Here is a 25373-nt window from a genome sequence, read left to right as displayed (position 1 = left end):
ATTAAAATCAACAGACAAACAAAATCTAAGTTTAAGGGAATCAGAATTATGCTATCATCACTGGCATCAATTCCATGGTATCAAGAGAATTACTAAAGCATTGAAATTGTAATGATGACACATTGAATATGGGAGGTCCAGGTAACTTTATAGGCAAATCTTATAGGTAAAACTGAAAGTCTACAAGTTTGGGAAATTCAGATTAGTGATTAAGATTTATCTACATGAAATTTTAAATCAGAAATCAAGGAATTTAAGGGCTTAGTCACATCATGTTTCAAATCCCAAAGTGCATGTGGGCCCGATTAGGGGATGTTTAAAATGTAACCTCAGGCTCGGTCAGGACTCAGTGTTCAGGATTTGGTTTTGTAACTTTTAGAAATGTCTTAAATTTCAAAATAAGCTGGAGTCAATCAGGATATTTTTGAGCGGGGTAACTTTATTAATCACCACCTCTTTGGGACTTTGAACCTTTTCTTTACCTGCAACTGCCTGATCTCGGAAATCCTTTATTATCCTTTATTAGATGCTTGCATTGTTTTTCATTAAATTTTGGATTCTTTTTTGAAATTTTTAATGTTGTAAAGGAAGAGGTATGGATAGTTTTATGTTTCCAAATGGCTAGTGAGGTAACAAACCACATTGTTTAAATAATTTGTTTTCCTCATTGATTTGAAATTCTTCACCAGTGGGTAGATTATCTTAAATCTACTTAGATGTGTTTCTGGACTCTGTTTCTTCTGTCTGACTATTTGTGAATCAACGTTAAGCTGTTGTGGTTAATAGCAGCTTCTAGTTATTTGTTAATATTTGTAGGGTGTATCTTTCTGCTATTCTTTTTCAGAATTTTCCCAAATATTTTTTTATTCTTCCAGATAAAGGTTCTGTAAACATTTAAAAATTAAACATGTCATATTTGATTCCAACTTTGCTTCTAGATAGTTCACTTTTCTTATTCCTACGGCACTCTGAAATGATTGAGACTTTCAGTCCTTCTGATCTCTATTTCTGCTTTATTGGTTCCTTGTCTTCATTTCCTTCCCTAAGGAGAATAGTCTCTTGCGCATTCTTCAGCCTCTTTCTTGCCATTACTGTTGACCCTAGTCCTCCCAGCACATACTCTAAACCAAAGCAACTTTTGATCATTTCTGCCCCCTCTCATTTTTTCTCCCCACACCTGCCCATTGAGCATTTCCAAGGAATCACAGAAATAGATGCCACTAAAACTTTCTGGCTAACATGTTTTCTGTTTTTCTCTTATTAAAACAGCTCTCTATAGTATTTATTTTAAATGATCTCCAGTCTTATTCCTCTACTTTATTACTGTTCCTTTTACTGTTAGCAGATGACTGTACTTTCACACAGAAAATGAACACATCAAAAGGAAACCTCTTAATTTCATGTCCTGTGCTTACAAAGTCAACAATTTAAATTTCTTCCAGTGCTCAAATTTTCCCAATTGTCTCAAGAATTTTTTTTTTCAAAATTTTGTTCTAATCATAATCCAAATACAGTCCATAACCTGCAACCGGTTGATAACTCTTAAATATCTTTCAATCTATATCCAAAATGGATTTGGAATTAATCCTTTAACCAGAGAAAGCACAGAGATATCTTCTGAGTCATTTTCATAGAAATTAGTATTCCTGAGCCATAGGAATTGGAACATTCTCAGGGGCCTGCTCCCTTTTAATCTAAAGGAAATTGAGGGTCTCTGGAAGAAATGTAATGTGCCATCCTCTAGGAAGTTTGGTTTCCTGGGGCCTTTTTTTTTTTTTTGGTGGAGTAAAAAAGAATTTATTCACGATCTTGCAAGAATGTGCGCCCAGCTGCACACAAGGTGGTGGCTGGCACACCCAACAATAGAACTCTAAAACGGTTATACGTGCGCCTAGTTCGCAGCCCTTCCCCTCTTTCTCCGCTGATTTGGATACTACAGAGGTTACAGCCTATCTGGATAGTCTAACTAATTCAAATTTCCAGAGGAAGGTTCCCACTTTTGATTACGCTTTATGTTTCAGTGACCCTGGCATTACTTAGTTAAACTTGTTTCTACTCGTTTGACAACAATTCTAGCCTTACGTCAGAGGTGCTCTCCTTCCCTGCCTGCAAAATTGTTGAGTTATTCTGCAGCTCTTTCCTGTGCCATCGTGTGTGAAAGCTAAACTTAATTTTCTTACAAATTTCCTCTCTTTGTTTCTGAACTTTTTTAGTTTTCACATTTTAGTCTTCTTCAAACTTGATAAGAGTAAGAAAGAGCCTTTTCACATTCTTCATCATAGGGATTTTCCTTTTAAGGGGGTTTTTGATGAGTCTCTGAACTAACTCTCAGGCACATGGGATAATGCAGCTCCTAAGTGCTGTGAGTACCCCAGCTACAATGGTTAGAGAAGTTAGCATGGACAGTGCCACCCCTTTCCATCCCCCAAATCAGTTTTCTAACTATCTTGTGAGGGGTTATCAATGCCTGAATTTTTCGCCAGTTCTCCAGAAAAAGGTCTTCAGATCTTGTAAAACTTTGGCAATGGTTCCTTTTGGGGCTGTATTATTGAGATAAATGTATAACAACTATCCCCAACCTAACTAACGCTAATGCCTCCCTTTTCAGCTCACATCATGTCTAGGGCCATCCTATTCTCCCATGTTATTTGGCTAGTAGCATCTAACTGTTCTGCTATTCCCTTAAATCTTTACTGATTAATCCAGTCCATGTTTTTGTTGATGGTGATCCATCAGAATAAGGATGACTCAAATCCTGCAGCTACTTGATTCTTAGCTTTAATTCATCCGGGATTCCCCTTGGGATCTGTATCATTAAAGAAACCAAGTAAGCTTCTTTTCTTTCTTTTTCCTTGGGTTAGAACTTCCTTTTCCCTTTCAAATACCCGGGTGAATGGGGTGGCCAATTGGACCAGAGCCCAGGTCCCCTTCCACTTCTTGGGTAATACTGGTTGGCGGATGCCCTTTCCACAGTACCATCAAAGGCCATCTTGTGGTGTGGTTAAACTGGAGAAATTGCCAGTGCTATCCTCAGCCACATCCCATGCTTGAACATGAAAACCATGTTAGGACATGAAAACATGGTCCTAAGGTCCTGGAGCCCTTCTTCCCATCCAGAGAGACAGGCAGAGTGGTTTCCTGAACTGAGGTGAGAAATTGATATGAACCTGACTTTTCTGCCCCTGACTGGGGGGAAAAGAGAGGACCATATACTACAATTTTCACCAGGAGTAGTATTCCGCAAAAGGAGTACTATGCACTTGAATCCTTTTTTATTGTGTTCCTCCATACCCATTGGAAAGGACACAGCAAGAACAGCGGGTCAGCCTGTTGCGCAAGCATAACAGTTGCTTTTCTTTACACTCTGCATTGTATATTTGATCCATTCCACCCAGGCATTTGTATCTCTGCACCCTATCCCTACCCTTATGGTTTGCTCCAAATTTTCTGTTCTGTCCACCCTGACAACTTTAGGATTATTCTGTATTGGGGCTATTGAAGAGTTAACTGGGGAGGACGTTATTAGTATTGGGGACAGGATATGTATCCTGAACCTTCCTACAGGGCCTTTTCCAATGAGGTCTGCCCCCATCCCATATATTCTATCAACTATCACTCATCTCTGCTGCTGCCTCCTGACCCATTTGACAGTGCTTCTTGTGTCCCCAATTTGGAACATTATGACTAATATAATTATTCTCATTTTTAAATTGGGCCCCAGATCCCTCATCTGTCTTCCTTGAGTAATACTTTTCTTTGGTCAGGGTCACTATTAACTATGTTAGAAAGTACAGAATCTAAACTCCAAATCCAAAAACCCCTTTTACCCTCCCAACCATTGTCTCTTTAACGTGATTTTAAAGGGTCCAAAGTTGGAGTTATTTCTCAGGAATTGGACTGTGTTGTTGGGTAATTATTGTCTGGCTTAGGTAAGGATCCTTTCACTTGGGTGTAGTGAGTCCAGCCTTTCTCTGCCATCCAGATGGCCATTTCAATTGTCAACATCCTTTCCAGGCCGGTTGGAGTTTGGACTCTTTCCACAATTTGATGATGACCCAACTGCTGGGTTGAAGTTGATGGGCAGCAAATTCAAGAGTTGGGGTCTGGGCCAGCAAGTCAAGGTGCCTGAGGGATGGCAGAGCAGAGGACAAAGCCAGTTTATAATTCTTAAGGAAGAGGTCCTTTGCAAAGTCAGCTGCTGGTGCATGATCTGTCCTACGGCAAAATTCTCCTCTGGCTCTGGACCTATAAAACTCAGAATTATTTGCTGCTAACATACAAAGGAGGGATAGTCATAGGATACATATTCTCATTCTCATTTACAGAAGGAGAAATTGGAAGGAACACAGGGGTCACCAGACCCAAGCGGTTTCAAAAACCATTAGGGCAAACTCCATTAGATTTCAAAGTCTAAGAATCATTTACCTTCGGGGCTTTAGAAAGTGGCAGTCCCACCCTTTCCAAGGGCCTATACAGTGCCCACCTCTCTCCAAATGCAGTCTTGTGGAACACTGGGTCGACCACACCCCTCTTGGCTCCACCCTCTCCCAGCCTTGGGGTTGCACCTGGGCTCTCTGCCAACATGCTCAAGCCCTCTATGTGGTGGCAGCCAGACTCTCCCCAATCCCCAAGGAATGTGCTCAACCCTCTCTCCAAGGCCTAGGGTGGCACCATTCCTCTACTGCCCTCGAGCCACCTCAAAGGCTTTATTTAAGTTCTGAGATTTAGGTACAGCCAATTTTATCCCCTGTATAGTGAGGCCTTAAAGATCTTGCATAAAGCCAATCCTCATCTGCCCCATATTTAGCCAGAATACATAGGGAGGCATAATGCTTTCTTTTGTCCAAATGTACATTTTTCTTTCCTTGGGTCTGCCAACATTCTTCTTATGGACTATCCAGGGGAATGCTCCTGGGGTGGGGTGGGGTGGGGGATTTTATAGCTACACCCTTCCTTTTTCCCCGGCTGGCCACTGCCTCTACTCATTCGAATCTTGCCTAAGTTCCTTTGTCTCAATGTCCTTTCACTTTGTCCAACTCCAGCCCCTTCCCTTGCGGGAGGATACTGCAGATTGGGACTCGGCACTTGCTTACTCACTGCCAGGCTCATCAGAATTCATCCCAATTCAACCAAGGCAATACTTAATTGTCTTTTCTTACCTTGGCCCATGCACAGTTGCCTGGTCACTGTGAGGCAGCCTTTCCCTTTCCTCGTCCGCGATCAGCGGATCCAAGCATCCAGTCTTGGGTCCTTCTGGCTGTCAGAAGCCGGCCCCCAGTGGCAGAGTCTGAGACCACTCAATTGGTGGGGCGGCCTTCCCTCCGTCCTCCCGGGGGGTCCTCCTCTGAAGCCTCAGATGAGTCCCCAAATTGTTAGAAAGAACACCATACTTGAAAGTGAATAAATGCTCACCCGATTGTGGAGAAGAAAAAGAACGGAGACCCAGCTGAATGCGACTTGGTGGCTGGTACTCGGAGGCCTTTTTTTGATAGCAAGCTAAAAGTCCCTCTGCTTATGCCTTGTGACTAAAGACTTGGTTCTGGAATAGTCTAATGAATGTTAGTTGGTTTTGTTTTATTGAGTGTCCGTACATTTGTTGGAAAAGGTGTTTAATGGTTTAGCTTACTTGTGAAATATACCGTTGTGCTATGGTAGAATGGGAAATCCTTCGTATTCTCTTAGCTAGTTGATGCCAGAAGGATAGTAGTAAGTGATCACCTTGAAGAAGAAAATGGCACAGGTAAGGTGGGGTAAAAGCTTTGGAGTTTTTTAATAGACTTTTTTTTAAAGCTTGATATATTTTCTTATTACACAATTTTGTATTTATAGATTAATGGGAACGTACATGTATTCTTTAATATTATTCATTCATGTTAATGTTTACTGAGGAATATATCGTTTCACTTAGGAGAATGACTACATTAATTCATACTTTGAAGATGGCGATGATTTTGGTGCAGAAAGTGATGACAACATGGATGAAGCAACCTATTAGCCATGAAATTTCTAAAAAATATTTTATGATGTGGCTTCTGAACATTTGGACAGACTTGTGTTCTATTTTATTTTTAAGAAATAAGTATTCTATTTTTTGTTCTTGTTTTATTGGACAAACATTTGTTAACAAAACTTCCAGAACCACTTTGAGTTTACATACCAGTCGGCATACAAATTAATCTTTGACACTCTGACATTCCCTCCAGGCATCTCTGTCATGCCATCCTTTATGTATTCAGGTGGACTTTTAAGAGTATTATGTGGGTTAGAATGTGCCTAAAGAGCCTTTGCATCTCAATCTATGCATTAGTACTTGAACGAAGTATTCTTATTTAATACTACTCTTTTGTAAAACTATTACCGGTGATCATAATGCATTTCTATAATCTGAAATTTGACTTAATACTACTTATTGCACATGGAGCACTTTAAAAACAAAGAAACTTGAAAATAGCTTTTAAAAATATTTTCATGTTATGTCCTCTACTAGTTTATTATGACTGCACAAACCTACCTGAGCTCTTACAAATCCACAGTTTTGAGATGGTAAATTTTGTGTTTGAAAGCAAATTTACAGGGAAAAATGCCAGTCTGAGGTATATGAATTCCATAGCTCAAAGCTCAGCCAGTAGAAAATCACTTTCACATACTATGAATATGATGAATTCTTGAATTTGGGGCTAACTTCATGCCCTATGATATATGAATTAATCAACCCACTGTGATAAATTTGGCATCTTTGAATATTTGGGATTATGAAAAATCAAACTGAGACATTGTATTTGTTCATATTTTACAAAAGTGTGGAGTAAGTTCCAGTCATTATGTCTCTAAAATGATTGTGTGAAATCTGAGGCACAGTGGCCTCTATTATGTTTCACAGGACTAATAAGCTGTACAATTAATATATATAATAAGGCAGAATGAAACTCAGGTCATTTTGAAATTGAGATGAATCCTTTTTGTTTAACTGAAAAGCTCCCCCTTGCCCTTTTATATTTGGGGGAGAAAATACCTAAGGACCTCAGCCTCTAAAAACTTTCAAAAATGCCAAAGATTTTCAAGGAATCTTATGTTATGTTTTTCAAAATTTATTTACTAATATTACCTACCAAAAGAAATAGTTTATTTTTCCCTTTTTGGAAAATACCACAGCCATTCATGAGAATCAGAGACCTAAGAGTCTATTTCTACCTGTACTGTTAGACTCAATATTAAAACTGAGCTTAGTTTAGTTTTCTGTGCCTTAATTTCTCTACTTGTAAATGATCCTACAAAAAATGCTTAAACACCAACCAAAATTTAACCTTATGCATTGTTTTATAAAAATTACTTAATTTGAATTTGGCCGTCACACTCTAAAACACTATAGTTTGGAAAATGACTGAAAACGCAACTTTAAGAAACAGAACAAAATTTTCCTCAGAGAATATGCTCTATAATCTTATTTTTCATCTTGTATTTTGGTGGGGAAAATTGAAGAAAATTTAAATTGTCTTGTGCCATTTTGTACCATGATTTTCTTAGGAAGATCACTTTCAATGGCAATACTTCTTCAAATAACTCAAGATGGGCTTGAGGACCACTAGTAAGTTAGTGTTGTGTTGATTTTATGTGAATTATTTCCCCTTTAAAGGAGCTTATTAAAATTTTAAATGATTCAAACTGGAAGATATTAACAAGTGTACCTTAAAACAGCAAGCTACTGTACTTAGAGTAGAAGCTTCACATAAACTTTTCAGTAGGTAGTAATGGGCAAATAAAATTGCCATTTAGGACAGATAATTATCATAGGTGTCTCACCTCCCTCTCCTTCAGTATCTTAGCCAAATACCATTTAATTTATAGAAATATTATCTCTACAGTTCTGTTTACTTGCTTTATTATAAATCTGCATATAACCAGGCTACCAAAGGCAAAGGTATTTCTTTTTAGCCTTCCAATTTGTCTCCATTTTAGCCCTGCTGATAGTAAGGATTTATTCATGGAGGACCCCAAATATTTCCTTTGCATGCACTGTATTGCCCACTTTGGAAGGTCTTTTTGTGATTGTAAAATAGGCTAATAGCGAGTACTAGCAGGAAGTATTTGCCCTGCTTTACCCACAGGAATCTTAGTATTTGTCCCTTAAATCTCCAGAGACTAAAATCTCAGTTCCATAGTAATGTAAATTTTAATGCTGCGAGCCTTGTATATATAAAAATATACTTGTTGAAGTGTCTAAAATTGCTATAAAACAAGCAAAACTTTTTGTTGCTATAATGCTTATTTTTCTGTATGTGTTTACAAATTAAATTCTTATAAAACTTGATCCTTTGTTTTATATTAAGATGCTTCATTTTGAATCTACTTAAGTCTGTACTATTTATTTGGTTAAAAAAAAGTACCCTAATGTAGATTTTACCTAGTAAAACAGTCATGTGTCTTTTGAGCAAGGATATTCTTGAACAAACCACAACTAAAAAACAAACAAATAACAAAACCCTTCTAGGTGTGTGATTAGGGGAAAATCATAATTAAGAGACTTGGCAGATGGTAATATTACTGTAATCATCGGCGCCATGGACTTGCACTGAATACAACTCTTAAGATACATTTCTTAAATGGTTAATACATGATTACAACACAGATTTCTTCATTCAGTAAATAAATACTTCAAAGAACTTCTTCGAATTTTTTGCTACTGGTAATTTAAAAAAATTCTTGAAGTTAAAAGGTTTTTTTCATAATAAACTAACACGTGTTGAATAACCCTGATCCCAGACTTGCTTTAACAAGTGGGAAATCTGAAATGGTAATCCTTTAGCGATTAATCTATTTTACATAGTATCTCTAGGTCAAATAGTTTGAAAATACAGGAGAAAAGATTTGCTTTATTCAATTAAATGCACCAGCTTCATTTTAAATTGGATAATAAAATAGAAATTTATTACATTTTGCAGATCTTTTAAATGTGAAAAATAAGGGGCAAAAAGTTTTAAAAATGTTTTACAAATGTACATACTACTATAATGTTCTACAATTACATTTTGCATTTATATAAAAAACATTATAGAAAAGATTTAGTGTTCACATACATAAAAAATTAAAGCATTCAGATGTTTCTATGATCTAAGAGTGCATTATATACATCTGTGGAAGAAAAATACTGATTTCCTGAGCAACATTATTGTAATTCAAAATAACTATGCTATCATAATGCACCATCTAAGTGCAGACTTTAAAAAACTCCACCTGAATACCACTTTGACTGGATCCTTTCTTTATATTTCTGAAACTCTTAACTCTATCCTTCATATTTCCAATTAAGAAACTCCAGAAGTAGATACCTTAAAAAAAAAATCCTGGTGGGCCAAGGTGGCTCAGCAGGCAAGAATGCTCACCTGCCATGTCAGAGGACCTGGGTTCAATTCCCGGTGCCTGCCCATGTGGAAAAAAAAAAAATCCTAATTACTAAGCAGTGGTTCATTTAAATCACTCTTCAGGCCATTAAACAAGCAGGTAGAGTTCCGAGAACGAATGCTTTAAAAAAAACATAAAGTCCTCTGAAGAAATGACTTTAACATTACAGTCTTCTAATTCTTAATGTCAGCAAACTCTATGCTGTTCTGCTTTAACAAAGACATTAATTACATGGCTTCCTGGAAGTAGGGTTGCAAAAAATATCTAATTCAAATAATATTCATAAAAAACAACCTTACCTATGTCTGCCTAGATTAAGAAAACAAAGGAATCTGTTCTAGAAATACCAGATTTTTTCACTGCAACCTCCAATTTCTAAGTGAAACAAATGCCAAAGATTCAGTTGTTACTTTTACATTTTCATACATGTGTAAATATTCTAATGTAAATAAAGCCTCAAAGTGATTGCAAAAAGGGTTTCAACACAATTAAAACGAGTTCATTTTCAAAATCTACAATATCAAACAATTGTGCTTATTTACTAAAGTTAAACAGTAATTTGCATTTGCTACAAATTTGATGTATATTAGTACTTCCTAAAAGTTAAAACCATTTTATAATCAAGTAAATGCTCAGGAAGTTTTTTTTTCTTTTGAAATGACATTTAAAGATTAGAATCTGTAATTCTATATATATAATGTATATAGAATTATAAATAATTCTACTTATATTCATCAATTCAAAAATATATATTTTCAAATACATAGAAAAAGGAAACTGCCTGATTGTACCATAAGGATGTATTTTTCCTTCAAAAAGGATACTCTCCAAGACAGAAATGATTCTCAATCAATAAATACAGGCATGCATCATTACTTTAAAAAAGTACTTACTTTGGAAATCAGACCCGTCCATCAGAATTTTGAAGTACCACCAGCCTAAAGGAATCACTGACTATGTAGTTTCATCAGTTTGATGTAAACAAAGTTCTTCAAAGGATTTCTAGTCCATTCCACTCTAAAATAAACTGTACTTTCTTCCCTAAAACAATTTTTTAGCAGCCTTGATAAATATAATGTAAACTGACCAAGTTAACACTGAATACAGATTAGAAAGTTCGCAATGTTCCTGTTTTCAGGATACCCCAGGCACATTAAAACAATTAAAAAATTTTTAATTAAAAGATTTACCCAAAGAATCGATTTGCTATGTCTCTGTTAACATGCTTTGGTAACATTCTAAAGTCCTCTAAACTTCGCAAGGGCTTTAATGTTTGACTTCTTTGTCCTGTTGCTCTTTAAGGTACATAAACCCCCCTTTTATCATTTATGTTCATTATTTATTCACCCCCTTTTGTTTTAAGATTGGAATTCTAAAAGTTGATCTAAGAGTTGAAACCCTAAAAATCAGGAAATAATGCCCAGAAAATAAGGTGGTATTATATATCTTAAGGTACACACTTTATTACACACAATAAAGGCAATCCCAGACTCCTCCAAATCTTATTTCTAATGCATCATTTTGGTTACATTTTAAAAACACATACTTGAAAAAATTAAACAATGGAATTGGTATGTAAATGCTTCTTATTTAGCTATAATGTGGCTGATCCTTTGCAAGTCTATAATAAAGCAGCAGTTATCAAGCCCTTTGAGGCCAATACACACACAAACCTTTGGTCTCCATTCCTCAATTTGATGCTACAATTCAGAAAAAACAGCCTAAGTGGAACATTTTCTCTTTGAAAAAACAAAGAGATTTCAGGAGCAATAAATAAAGCAATTTTATCTGCTATTGCTAAAAGGTCCCTTTACCCCCTTGTTCTAGCTTAATGAACCATTTCCTACAACAGATTTCAGAGGCAGACAATAAAGATCTGTTTTGCCCCCATTAACTTGTGCTTGATATGAAGGTGGAGATGAATTCATACAGGCTATTAATGAATCAGATTTGACCATCTGAAGTAATGCTTAATTTTAATTCAAAACATTATATTAACTTACATGAAGTAATATTTTAAGGCATTAAATGTAATTAAGGCATGTTACTAAGTATATCAGCAATAATTTATCACAGTATGTAAGCATTTCCTAAATAATGCTAATTTGTACATGTATAATACTTTTTACTAAAGAACTGCAAAAGTGCTTTAAAATATCAGAGGCAAATAGAACCCTTTTAAAAACAGGAGCAGAGAGAGAGAAGGTCTGTCTAGGGAAGAAAGCATTCATGTTGACCTATTCCAGTGTGTTAGTGACCAAATGGCAATTTCCAACCATAATGCATTAAAAACCATCTATTTCTTAGCCTCTATTACAGAAATTATACATTACTTTCCCAATTGTTTCCATAGCATATGTATTATTAAACGTTTTTTAAAAGTTTCCAAGTGGAATATTAAGTACATGTTATCATAAATAATTTCAGTCAAACTTTTTTTTGCAACTAATATTTTGATAGTTCACAGTAGTAAATTTTCTTCAGTTGCAAATCCAATGCTATCATTCATTCTGCTTAATTTAACATTAATAACCTTAAACCAAAAATTACCTTAAAAACTAAAATTTAAACATAGTTTTGAATAAGAAAAATGATACATTTTCCAGGAACTTCCTAACACATATTTAAATTAATTTAAGCAATGATATAACAGAAATTATGGACTGACTACTCACAACATCAACTAGAAGTTTAGGGTTCATATACACAATCCACTGTAAATGGCTCAAAAAAAAAAAAGATGGGGGAAACCACACACACAGCAAATAATCTTCACTCTCCCTAAATACTGCCTTTGAAGTGGTTATTGAATAAAATTCATTCACTGCATCCCAGACGCCCATGTGATCACTAACACTGTGATCATGAGCTAATTGCTAGGTTTTGTGTTGAGCAGCAGGTAACTGAGAATTTTTATTAAATTGTTTATGATTATCTTGTTGGCCAAAGTTTATTTCTTTAGTTGGAGTAATTCCATTTTCCATTTCTCTCTGCTGTGATGGGGGTGTGATTCCTGAATGCAAATGTGAAGAATCCACTGTTGAATGGTGACTAACATCCACTTTAGCTAAAATTTCATAATACAGCAAATAAAATACTGGTGTAATTATACCTACTATCAACATTATCACTACAGCTGTCCACCACCCTATTCCCCAGTCTGCTCCATAATAGGGATCCTTACGTTGAGTGTTTCTATTATCAGGTTCAAAACGTATTTGTTGTGCTGTTAAGGCAGACACCACCTCATTAAGGTTCTCCTTTTTGGTGTCTGTACATTTTACTATTTGTTCTATGTCTCGATCCACTTCTTTTAAAAAGCTGCCAGCTGACTCACTGGAAGAAAGACAATCATTAGCTGGCAAATTTTCCTGTTTTCCTGGAGCATACTGGACAGGTGAGGGACGTGAAGCCTGTCTTCCTTTTGGAGGATAGAGTGTTTCAGTCAATGAACTAAATTTTTTCACTGGAATTTTGATACACCTAAGGGCAAAAAAGTCTTGATCGCTGATGAGATTGTTAGCCCTCTTGATATCTGCTACCTGTAAAAAAAAAAAGCAATATTCAACTGAATTCCAAATCAAGAAAGGCTGCAATATTCATTCATTCAGTTGGAGGAAAAACAAAAAGTGAGCTTAATTTTAGTCTTGTTACCTCACCCAGAGAGATTTGATTTGCTTGGTAGACTATACCACTTCTAATCTACCAGTCTTAGGAAATCACTAATTACTTCAGTTTTGAATATCACCCATATATTATTAAACCTAATTAGTGCTAGCTGTCCAGCTACATACTAGGATTCTTTGCTATGTCCTTTAATTGTGTATCATGCCTAAATAGCACACCTGTGCTGTTTGTAAACAAGTTCTAGAGGAAGGATTATAGATATTTACATTCTTTCAATTTGGCAATTGGCATATAGGCAAATGTCAACTTAAAGCTATTTTATCAAAAGTAAGGTGCATCATTTTTTTAAATTTTATCCTCAGGTGGAGGGTTGGGGTTGTGTGGCGAGAATCCACCAAGAATTAATGAAGATACCATGATTCCAATTGAGATGTTAAAATGTGTGTAAGGATAAATATATATTTCTACCTTAAAATTTATAAAATAAGGTAACTTATTCCCTTGGTTGTCTTTTGAAGCAATTTTCCCCAAACTTCTCAGTTTAAATGCATTAACCTCAAAATCAGTCATTTTCTAACCTGCCATATATAATATATAGCCCTCAGCTCATCTGTATATCCTAACTACCTGCCATTGTGAGGAGCAGGGGAATGAATATTCTCAGGTTCTTAATTGGTATATCAGGCTTTCCTACCACCTTTAAGTTATCCCATTCATCATTTCCTTATGACGCCTTCATCTAATTCTGGATCATTTATCACCTGATTAATGTCTGAGAGGCACTTCTGGTATAAAACTCAAATTTCCTCTTTGGTCAACTCGATGGATAATGATGCCATTCAAGAAGATATGGTAAGAGGATAGGAGTTTGTAGACACCTTGAATCTGAGGCACTTAAGAGATATGCCAGTGGAAAATGTCCAGTAAGTAGTTGTAGGTATGTCTGAAACTCAGAATGATCTTAGCTAGAAATACGTATTTCTGGATTATTAGCAAAAATAGTAAAGTCACAAGAATACATAGATTAGTAAGACTGGGGAGAAAAAGATGATATTAAGGAAGCTCCCCAAGGAATACCAACATCAAGGGATATGTTCAGAAATCCACAAACGAGATGAATAAAAAATGATCAGGAAAGGAATACATATGATGGTGGCCAATAGCACAGACTATCTGGGTTTGAAGCACTGCTCTTGACACTTTCTAACCCTGTGATTTGGGGCAAGTTTACTAACCTCTCTGTGCTGCAGTTTCCACATCTGTAAAATAACTGTAATAATGAATTAAAATGTATGTAAAGTGCTTACATAGTATGTAAGGGATAGTTTGTATTATGTGAGTGTTAGCCATTTGTAAATCTAGTAGGAAAACCAAAAACTGCAGAATCAAGGTCAAGCAGAAGGGCTTTTAGGAGGAAGTTGTGAACAGGATCAAATGCTGATGAGTGATCAAGTCCAGTGAAGACTGAAGGAGGTCAGACTGGAAAAAATAGTTTCTTTGTAGTGCATGTGTGGGAGTGGGAGTGAAGGAGAAAACTGAATCAACCAGGTGAGACAGTAAAGAGAAAGGGTGCTTTGCATTTTACTTTTTCTATACTTCTTAAAATGAATGAAGATTGACTTAAAAGCTCCAAAGCCTGACTCCATTCTCTTTAAATGCTTGGCATTTTATATTATCTCCAATAACTACTCAACTCTTTCTGAACTAAGCTCCCAAGGTTTAGCTCTCTCTGAATACCCACGTCCTCTGCTCAATTCCTTGGCTTTCTGAACTAAGCTCCCAAGGTTTAGCTCTCTCTGAATACCCACGTCCTCTGCTCAATTCCTTGGCTACTTTTAGGATTTCAACCTTGAACTTTTTATTTCTACCATCTGTTTTATAATAGGTATGTTTTAAATCATTCCTAATATTGAATATTTCTAAGTGGAATACAGCAAAATAAATCCTTTTGTAAAGTTAATACTTTTTTTTTTTGGTAGTTGAGCTCCTGGTGAAAGAAAGCATTGCTTTTCTTATCTCCTTAACTGTTTTACCATGTTTCCCACTACTGTGGCCAATACCTTCTTTCCTCTTAAGTTAGGCTAGTCTCCTTTCATTGTTCTTTATTTCAGATAAACAGCAGATACATCCTGTGATTTCCCCTAATGGACATTTTCTATCAGCTTCTTCTTTATCCTTATCACAAATATTGCCGTCTAAGCCTTGATCATCTTCATCTGAATAATCTCAATAACCTACCTCTTTATTGGAACCCCTCCAACTCATATCAGGCTCCACTACCATTTTGCCTCACTCTTGTTACAACCTCACAATGGTGTTCTCTCACTTTATGGAGCAAACTTTTTTCAGTTGTCTCAAAACACTTCATCCCAGTCAGTACTGCAGATCTCTGAAACACCTTTTAAAACTTACACTGTTGTTTACCTTATTTCCTCTCCACATCACTCATGTACCTGAAGTACTTTCCCCTTTTCACCTCAATTTTTAAATCACCCATCTAGGAAAAATTTTCCAAGTACATGAAAGGAAAGCCAATGTCTTTCTCTAATAAAGCTAGTAGAATACACTCCCCTTGGATCACCACTTTCATATTTTTAGCCTTGCTTCTCATTTTAAAGTCTTGATTAATTTCGACCATCTACCTTACAAGACACACTCTATAATTTATTTCTCAGTGGTTTTATTTCTCTGTAAAACATATATCTACATGTTTATTTGCTTTAAAAAATGAAGTCAAATGCTTTCTGATTTAATAATTCGAGGAATGGCATGGTCAACTGCATATAGGGCGTGTATCTTCCATTAACTGAAAAAGTTCAATATGTAAGATTTTTGACACAAATATAAGATGTTATAAAAGCATTTTATTAAAAAAATTACATTGGTAAGGGCATACATAAATTCACACTATTGTTCCAATATATACTCATTGTTTCTGAGTATACTGGGTTAAACAAGATTCCTCTAAGTGAGAATCTCATAGACTGAAAGAATTATCATAAGATAACAAAACCTTTTGCATATAAAGCAGTTTCTAAACCTCTAACTTATCACATGTGGGGTGATAAGAAATAATTTTGATGATACAATTAGTTTTACATATAACTTGGGAATGTAAATAAATCACTTACACTGCTATGACAAAATATTCATTGGCATCTACTCTGTGTGGACAGTTTTTCAGTGCTTTCATTTATAAAAATGAAAAAAAGAAAGACAGACTCTAGTAGTTAAATAATATTCATCCAGATAAAGGAACAAGTTCCCCCAAAACAAAAACCTCAGTTCTTCCACCTCTAGAAAAAAAAATACATGGATCAATGAGAAAAAGGAATGATATAAAATTTCCTGCTATTAAAAGAGAGCATGTATCTGTATAGTTCAAAAAATGAATGATTTCAGGTAACATATCCAGGTTGTATAATTAATAGGATTTAAAGTGTTCTAACACTGTTATTTTCAAATGTCAATATGGACAACATCCTGGAAATTATATCTTTTGTTAACTATTCAAAGTCATTAGGAAATATTTAAGAAATTTATTTAAAATGCACAATGATGTACTATAGTTTTTCAAAATTTCTTGGGAATATGAGAATAAAACGTTTGAAAATCAGTGTTCTAAACAATTTCTGTAATAGTGTGCTTATGTGAAAACAGATTCCCTTGCTAATGAGTCAAGATAGAAACGACACAGATGTAAAATGGGTTTAAAGATAGTTTAATATTTATTAAAATTAAAAATGCATCCTCCCTTAGGGGGTGCAAGGGTAGTTCACTGGTAGAATTCTTGCCTGCCAGGCAGTAGACCCGGGTTCAAATGCACTTCCCAAACAAACAAATAAGCAAACAAATGAAAACCAAACAAAAACAAAAATTCAACAAACAGTGCTGCAATCAGGGATACTCACGTGAAAAAGAATGAAATGTGCCCCCCCCCCCCATACAGCATATAACGAAAAAAAAAATCCTCCCTTTAGCAATCCCAATTTGGGGAATCTGTCCCACAGAAATATAGGCACCCCCACTAAAAGATATGGTCATGATGATATGCATCACAACAATGATACTGCACAATGCAAAACACTGAGAAAATCCTATCCATGAGTAGGGGAGCAGGCTTAATAATTATAGTACATCTGTATTACATGACATCATATACCTATTTAAAATAATGTGTTAGATCTATGTGGTTATGAGGGAGCATCACAAGGGATGTCCATGATAGTATACTAAGAAATGAAAAAGATAATTTGTAGCACAATATGCACAGAATAAAAAAATTTTAAAAACAAAAATTAATAACTCCCTCCCTAAATATTAACATATAATTAATTTGTGCAATATATGTGTAAAATAATATGTATGTATGTATAATATATGCATGTAAATAATTGTGTGTATATATGTTTAATAGCACCAAAAAAGGTATGGAAAGAAATACACCAAAGTGTTAACAAAAAAGGTATGGAAAGAAATACATCCCAGGAAACTGGGATGGAAAAAATTTTTCTCCTTACTTATTTCTACATTCTCTTACAACAAAGATAACATATTGAGGTGTTTTTCAATACTGAAAAGAGAATCATGGATTTAGAAATGAACAGAAATTTGGGTATTCACCTAAAATTAAAAAAAATTAACATCCACCAACATGATATAGATTTTTCAACAAGAAGGAAAAAAGCAAAAAAGGGAAAAAAAGGAAGGGACAAGATAAAAGAAAAAGGAATTTATTTCAACTTGGGCAAATGAACAAATAATTTATTTTGGTCTACATTATGCAAAATTAAATTAAAACTTACCGTACAACAGTACTGAAGGGCTATTGCATTTAAAGTATCTCCTTCCTGTATATCTTTTGTTAATACTATAATGTCATCAAGTCTATCTTTTGATGTACTTCTTCGGACTTTTTCTCTTCCTCTGGATCGAAGCTCATAGACTTCAGCATCCTCCTCCAACACATCACTATCTGTACAATTTCCAAATGCATGTACTTGCCCACTTGAATGAGTCCCTGGAAGAGGAAAACTACGATTCTGCTTCCTTCCTGCCATAATGTCAAAAATCTGCAAAACAAATAAATAGAGCAGAGAAAACTTTATAATGTAGCTGTTTCATTTAGCTGATGTACATGCACCTTACTTACAGGGCAGCTTGATCTTTTTCTTTCTTTTTTTTTTAACATGGACAGGCACCGGGAATTGAACCCGGTTCTCTCGGCATGGCAGGCGAGAATTCTACCACTGAGCCACCGTCACACTGCCCTCCTTTTCTTTCTTTAAAGAATGATTTGTTATTCAAAAACTGAAATTTAATTTTGCTGAAGTACAATGAACATATCTGGCAGTGAAGTCAAGGCAACGGGTGGAAGAAGTAATCCATTCTAATAGACCTATTCCACAAAATGTAGAGGTAATTACGTTTTAACAAGGGCAAACAGATAGAATATTTTTTAGGTCCAAAAATTAAGTTCCCCTTATTCTAACTAGATGAAAAATCTTAGGGATATAATTAATTTTCAACCCTGTTTTAAAAACGTGTGGCCATATATACAATTAATAGTTCTGATGAAATTAAAGTACATGCTTTATACATACATGGAGACACAATACTTTTATAAAATCTAAAGCTTTTTGGCTCGTTATGCATTTTAAATTCACCTGGGATTGAAATAACTTTTGCACTACCTCCCTCCCTCCCCGGATCATGTGGACTTCTGGATGTACATTTTTACAATATATGTCTTCGATGACTTTTTCTGAGCCAGGTCATGATTTTACTCTCTGCTAGGTATTGTTTTTCCTGGATGCTTTTCACCCACCTTAAGAGTTCTCATCAAATTCACTTATGGCCCATAAAGACTGGGTACAAATTTTAAGTCACTCATTCATTTGTACTTGAAAAAAAATTAAGACTGGCTGAGAGCTGATGTTAAAACTAGGCATCAATGAATACTGTTTACTTGAACACTCACTCTCCACTCACCTTCACCAAATTGATCTATTCTCATTAAAAACAAAAACAACATAAAAAAACTAATTCCACATTCACAGCTTTAACTTCATAATTAAATGTTCATATAACAAAGGATAATGGATAGCTTTCAGTTGTTGTGAAAGACAGAGGTAGACAGATTATAAGAGTCATTTCAGAGATACAATGCATAGGACTTAGTAATGTGGCTCAAAAAGGAAGAGTAAGGGAAGAAGAACCACTCCAAGATTTCTAATCTGTCTAACTGAATAAATTGTGGTGCCATTCTTTAAGATATGGAACACTGTAAGAGGGACTTGTAGGGGAGAACCTGTGTATATAAACTCTTGTAAGACAGCAAAAAGCAATTTCAAGTAGGTAAGCAGGCCATACAGTCAAATCAGAGGAAAAGAATGGGTTAGAAATATATTATGACTCATGCACATAGGTGAAAACTGAAGCTGTGAGTATGGATGAGATTTCCTACAAAGAGAATACAGAATAAAAGAAGGTTCAAGACTAAGCTTTGAAAAAAATCCAACATTTAGTATGTGGGTGGAGGAAAATCAGCCTGCCAAGAATATGGGAAAGAAGTGTCCAGAAGAAGCCATGGCAGTGTTGTGTCAGGATGCCAAGAAAAATGATATTTCAAAGATTTAGTTCAGTTTTGAATATTACAGCGAGATAAAGTAAAATGAGTACCAAGTAAAGAAGAAAAAAATCAGAAGAGACCAACTCCATGGTCTTAATTAGTTAGATGGATGAGGATGAATTTTACTCTCTATGTAGGTACATACTTCTACAATTTTTTTAGAACTATTTCATATTATTGAACCCAACCCTTGAAAAACAGTTTCTGACTCAGCTCTGTCACCACTGTAATAATTTAAAAACTCAAGAGTTCCTATTTAAATAACACTGGTAAATAATAGCTACATTATTTTACACTATTTATCACCAAGAACTAGGATTCCTAACTTCACAACTAAAGAAGGCTATCCACATTGTACATTTCAAAACCAGTTTTGAAATCAAGAACACACCTATTCCTTCAATAAATTAGCCTCTAACAACTGATGAGTAAAGATGCTTTATTAATAAAGATGCTTTATTTTTACTTAATTCTCAAAAAAAAAAGTTGAAAAAGTAGCTCTTCACCAAATGGCTAACAATTTCCATTTACTTTGCCGAGTCTCTTTATACTGTCTCTTTAACCTAGGGGATGTCTCTGAACACTGTGGAACCTCCGGCAAATTTTTATACATATCTACATTTCTCCGGGGAGAATATTTATTGCTTTTATATGCTCCAAAGGGGTCCATGATCAAAAATGTTAAGAATCACTAATGTACAGCTATTTACACGTGGCTTTATTGACCCAATTATGCTGTCCTTTAGATTTCCTCCCTGATAATTTGTTCTTACTTCCCAAAACTGGATTGGTACAGCTAACTGAAAGTCACTGAGGAATGCCCCGAAACTATCTTAGATATTTATATTTCACTTTTCTCCAATATATTTTGCAAAATAATATTTAAAGAACAAAACTTCACCTGTCTCCATCTTTCCACTCCCCTCTGTAATGAAATACAGACAGAATACTGGGTGTTCTGTTTCTGTATAATCAGAAGTCGGTTATGAAAAGCTGAACTCTGGCCCAGGCAGATAATTATCTGGCCACCTATTTAGAGATTACCAAGCACAAAGAATTCAAGTCATCTGTTTCGGGCCAGCAAACAGACAGGAAAACTAAAGCAATCCTGCATGCTACAGACTGCAAGAGTCACAAAAAGCAATTACCAATAGACACAGCGTTAAAGCATTCATCAACTCTGTCACTAAAAATGGTTTCCTAGACACCTTTCTACTGTATACTAAATGCTGTTGGGTGTTTCGGTTTGACCTTTCTTAAGCAGGGAGCAATAAAAGGGCACAGAGCACAAGACAGTTCACCACTGGGACACAATCACAGGGACCACATCCACCGGGGCCAATTCAGTTTTTAAAAACCTAACAGTTCTCCCTTCTCCATTTCGTACGTCTAGTTTTATTTTCCTTTTATGCCCAGTGGGAATTTTCATGTCATACCAGCACACCTGGACGCTGAGGTGATGTCACCACAGATATACAATGCTGACACAGAGATGTGCGAGAACGTGGTGTCTGGTTGGGAAATGCGCTGTGCCGGGAGTTAGGCAGGTAGGAGTCCTTGGTCTGCGCCTCAGTTTCCACGACAATCTAACAAGAGTTTTGGCTGTGCCGGTCTCAAAGTTCTCCTTTGCCCCGGGAATCCTGGCCCCTCACAGCCGCCTTCGCTGCACAAGCGGCCGAGGACTCCCGGACGCCTCGGGCTCCCTGCTGCCTCGGGCTGGAGCGCAGCTGGGGCCCCCCCAGCCGCCGCCATCTTTACCTGTCTGGTTAGCAAGGGGGTCGCAACGAAAAGATGGCTGCCGGACCCGCTGCCGCCACGGCCAACGCAAGCAAATTCATGACCGAGTATCCGTTTTGGGCTGCCCGGGTCCGCCGCCACCAGCGCCACCACCGCTACCGCCGCCACCGCCGCCACCAACAACTCCGCTTTCCGGGTCGTGCGCCGCCGCCACGTCCGCAAACCTGTCGTGCGTCATCGCGTCAAGTGGGCGGAGGTGGGAAGAGGCGGGGGAGGAGGTGGAGGAGCCGAGCGCGAGGGCGAACTCCGAACCCTGGGCTTCCAGCCACCGGCCCCCTCCTGGCACGCAGGCGCAGGGACGCCTCCGGGGTCCGGGGGCGGGTCCGATTTTCAACCCCGCCCCTGGCCTTTGCCCCCCGCCCTCGGTCCCGCCCCTTCGCCGCTAGTTGAATAACTTTGCAGGCCGTGACCCCGCGCTAATCGTGCGACCTTGGGCGACTTGCTGGTTGAGTCTGTGTCCAGTTGGCAGACCCTGGAAAGCACTGAGGAGGGTTTGGTGCTGAGCATCTGTTGCGGAGCTCTTATACATTTCTTCTTGCTCTGCATCTGGAGGTTTCTGTAGCGTGGGGAAGGACACTCCAAAAGCGGTATTGACATTTCTGTTTTAGAAAGTTATGCTATGCTTATTACCTTTTCATGCCGAACCCTCCAGACTGCTGCAAAAGGGGCAAAAGACTGGAGAGAAGTCCTGTGATGGAAGGTTGCGCTTGGGGGAGTTTCTTTCAGGCCTTTTGTTATAGGTGAAGAAAGTGAGCCACCTAGAGTCAGGCCGGGGGAAGCGTCTGCTCCTGGAGCCCTGCTCTCAGGCTCCCCGTTCTGTACGAGACGAGGCTGTCCACAAACTAACTTAATTCGGTTAAAAAAAAAAATTAACTGAAAGTCATTAATAGCCACTGTTGGGTTGTATAAGATAGTTTGTTAAATAATGAACATATAACTCATATATGATTTTTTTCTCACCAGATTTACTAAGAATGATGTGTTTGAATTTACATAAACGAGTTCTAAAGCGTTTTAATGATGCCCTTAGAGTCTCCCAGTGTTAACGTTACAGACATTGCTCTTTGACGACCATGCTAAGTCTTATGACAATATCCACTTTAAGCCCAAACAGCCGGGGTGCAGGACTGAGAGCGCTTCTTTTCAGAATGTCTGAATATTTATGCATCATGAAGCCTTTGAAGTTTTGTTTTAAATTGTTTTCAAAGGGCTTGTTTTTGGTTTTCTGAAAAGTGCTTAGCAAAGTTTAGGAATTCTGCATTGCAACATTTTTCTTTTATTGGAAGAAATAGGCACTGAGCTCCACAATGCTACAAAAAGAACTGCAGGGGAAGGAGACTTGAAAAAAAAAAGTTCTGTGAGCTGTTCTGTGTGCGATTGCCCTTGTGACACTCTCGTCTGTAACCATTTATCACGGAGACATTTTCTCATCAGTAGACAAAGGATATATTCCCTACTTGATGTGTAGAGCTTCAGCTGCTCAGGCTTCATGAATGTTAATGTGAATACAACCTTCTTTCTGCATATAGGTTACTTTTCTTATTTTAATGGCAGTACACAATGGAATCCATATGAGAATCAGAGTGATAGAATTTCAAGAGCTTCTACAGGAGCTCTACCTGTTTCCTTTGTATAAATACTTTCATGATCATGTCTACTTGCTATTGAATCATTATTTGTATTTAACAAAGGATTGGCCATTGAACTTTTCTTTACAAAAAGCAAAATAGAATTATATTTTATTAGAATGTACAAAGGAAGCAGTTAGCCTGAATTTTGGCCATGTTCCAAAAAGTTGGCCATTTGGAACAAGTACTTTATCTTCGAGAAAAAAAAAGATGTTCTTATTGTTCAGCAAAGCCAAAAGGACTTTCAGTTTTTTAAGACCCCATCTGACAACAGTTTCCATTTAAAGGCTGTAGATGAAAGAATAAGTAGCTTCTAAGAATGTGTGTTTCTGTCGGTAACTTTTAGGTTTTGAGATTTGCTCAAGAATCAAAACTGTATTGTAATGAGAATGTAAATTGATGCAGCCTCTTAGGGGAGATTATTTGGCAATTTCTATCAAAATTCAAAATTCAGTCGAACTATTACATTGCTAAATAATTGTCTTGGATTCACGTACAGATACATATGTAGAATATTTAATAGACATGTTCATAAATGTTTACTACAGAAATAACCAAAATGTGAAAATACTCTAGATGTTCATCAGTAGCAGACAGGATAAACAATTTCTGGTACATTTAAACAATAATATTATGCATCTGCTCAAAAGAATGAAATTACTCTGTATTTCTTAATTTTTTCATTGATTATCTAACAAATTTTTATTGAAGAAAAAGTGTATGTGAAAGTCTTGTTCTAGGCATGGGGATTCAGTGGTAAAATGACAAAATCCCCTTATTTATAGAGCTTCCATTGCTGTAGGCATGTGGAAAGATTTCCAAAATGTATATGTAAGAGAAAAAAGTAAGTTGCTATGTAGGGGGTATGACACTGTTTTTTTGGAATAAAAGTTGAAACGTATAAACACACATAGACACAACTTATATATCTTAAAGAATATGCATTCAATTTTTGTTTCTGGAAGGTCATTCAAAGAATTTTTAACAGTGGGTGGTTAAAAGGGACTAGAGGTGGTAGGGGAGAGAGGGAGACTTTTTCCTAGAATTTTCTATATAAGTTGAATTTTTATCACCTTGTGCTTTTATTATTATTAAAAACTATGACACTAAAATATTTTAAGACTGAACATATTTTATTGTTGACTATCAGGGCTTATTTTATCCATAGTTAACCAATCGTCAAACATACATCTTGTAATCATTCCTGAGTCTATTTGTACTTTGTATTTAAGTAGTGTTTGCCTGGAAGAAAGAGCCAGAAATATTCCCTTGGAAATCATAAAATGAAAGAGGAAGGCAACACTGAATTCCTTTGACATTTCTTCTATATTTTTATCTGTCTGATTTCTGTCAGCCCTGCTGTTTTACTCTCAGCTCCTTCCTATATCCCTTTATTAACCTTCTCTTATTAATTCTATGTTCTAGAAGCAAAACTGGGAAAGACTGTTGTACACTAAGAAAATACTTAAAGTAAACTCACATGAATTTAAAACTGGAATATGGGATGAAACCTAAAAAAAGTATATCCCTCATATCTGGTCTTTGAACAATCTGTATGGAAAGAAAATTATTGTCCCCTCTTTAGAAGTCTTGACAAAACTAGATTACATGTTTTAAACATGTTCTGTCAGCAGAGGAAACAGAGAACTTTCTAGTTACCTTTCACTTGTGTGATTTTAAAACATAGTGATTATCCTAATCACAGCTCTTCCATAATATAAATAGAGAAGAGTCAAGGGCACTCAGGAATTGTTGTTATAAATGCCAGTAATTCAGGAATATTAAATATGACTTGAACATTATGAATTCTAATGTCTCCATACCATACAGAAGTTATGTGAAAACCAGCCTCACAAATTTTATTTTTAAATTCTTTAGCTAACAGTTTGATCTGTATAGAAAGGAAGAGTTACATGTTTGTAATTAAGTAGATCATATTAACATGCTTTGTTTCCATGGTCTTTATAATCATTAGGGCCACACCTGCAAATCCGTGAATGCCCCAGAACCTGTAACCTGCTTGCTTTTGTGCTTACTCCTCCAAGACCAAAGATGGCCATTCAAAATTCATTGAGTCCATACAAAATTTAATGAAGTCCACTTCACCAGAGGGAAAATAGGAGGGATGGCCAGTACGTGGAATTGGGGGATCTTTTGGAGATGGAGAACAATTTAAAATGGAGTCCAGAAAGTGGGCATTTAAGACCCCTAGGTCTGAGGTGGTCAGTAGTATGTTTAGGAAACTGGGAAGCCTAGGGGCTGGGGAAGAATAAAGGGAGAATGGAAGAGGC

The 25373-nt window shown here is 36.5% G+C and overlaps 2 protein-coding genes across 6 annotated transcripts in view; one reads left to right on the top strand and one right to left on the bottom strand.

Moving 5' to 3' along the window:
• The window catches only part of POLR3G (RNA polymerase III subunit G), a 46103-nt gene extending 37795 nt beyond the window's left edge, over positions 1 to 8308 (top strand). For all 5 annotated transcript variants that reach the window (XM_077139168.1, XM_077139167.1, XM_077139166.1 and 2 more), the window contains one exon: positions 5909 to 8308. In XM_077139168.1, coding sequence (XP_076995283.1) covers positions 5909 to 5995 — 87 coding nt within the window. In that variant the 3' untranslated portion in view covers positions 5996 to 8308. The remainder of the gene's footprint in view (positions 1 to 5908) is intronic.
• A 588-nt stretch (positions 8309 to 8896) lies between these two features.
• On the bottom strand, positions 8897 to 21713 carry LYSMD3 (LysM domain containing 3). The gene is made up of 3 exons (XM_077139162.1): positions 21416 to 21713; positions 17832 to 18098; positions 8897 to 12941 (listed from the first exon to the last, which is right to left on the bottom strand). The coding sequence occupies exons 2-3, from the start codon at positions 18084 to 18086 to the stop codon at positions 12276 to 12278; spliced, it is 921 nt and encodes a 306-aa protein (XP_076995277.1). The 5' UTR covers positions 18087 to 18098; positions 21416 to 21713; the 3' UTR covers positions 8897 to 12275.
• Between the last annotated feature and the right edge of the window lie 3660 nt (positions 21714 to 25373).

This window comes from Tamandua tetradactyla, chromosome 21 (genome assembly GCF_023851605.1).
Source record: "Tamandua tetradactyla isolate mTamTet1 chromosome 21, mTamTet1.pri, whole genome shotgun sequence".
Classification (NCBI taxonomy): Eukaryota; Metazoa; Chordata; class Mammalia; order Pilosa; family Myrmecophagidae; genus Tamandua; species Tamandua tetradactyla.
Note: the sequence above shows the minus strand (reverse complement) of the source record. Positions and strands in the feature narration are given on the sequence as shown.

Excerpts from the sequence above, each read along its gene's own strand:
- LYSMD3 (XM_077139162.1), bottom strand. The coding sequence starts at position 18,086 with ATGGCAGGAAGGAAGCAGAATCGTAGTTTTCCTCTTCCAGGGACTCAT. Across the intron at positions 12,942-17,831 it reads CCCTTCAGTACTGTTGTACG|GTAGCAGATATCAAGAGGGC; the intron begins GTAAGTTTTAAT and ends TTTTTTTTACAG.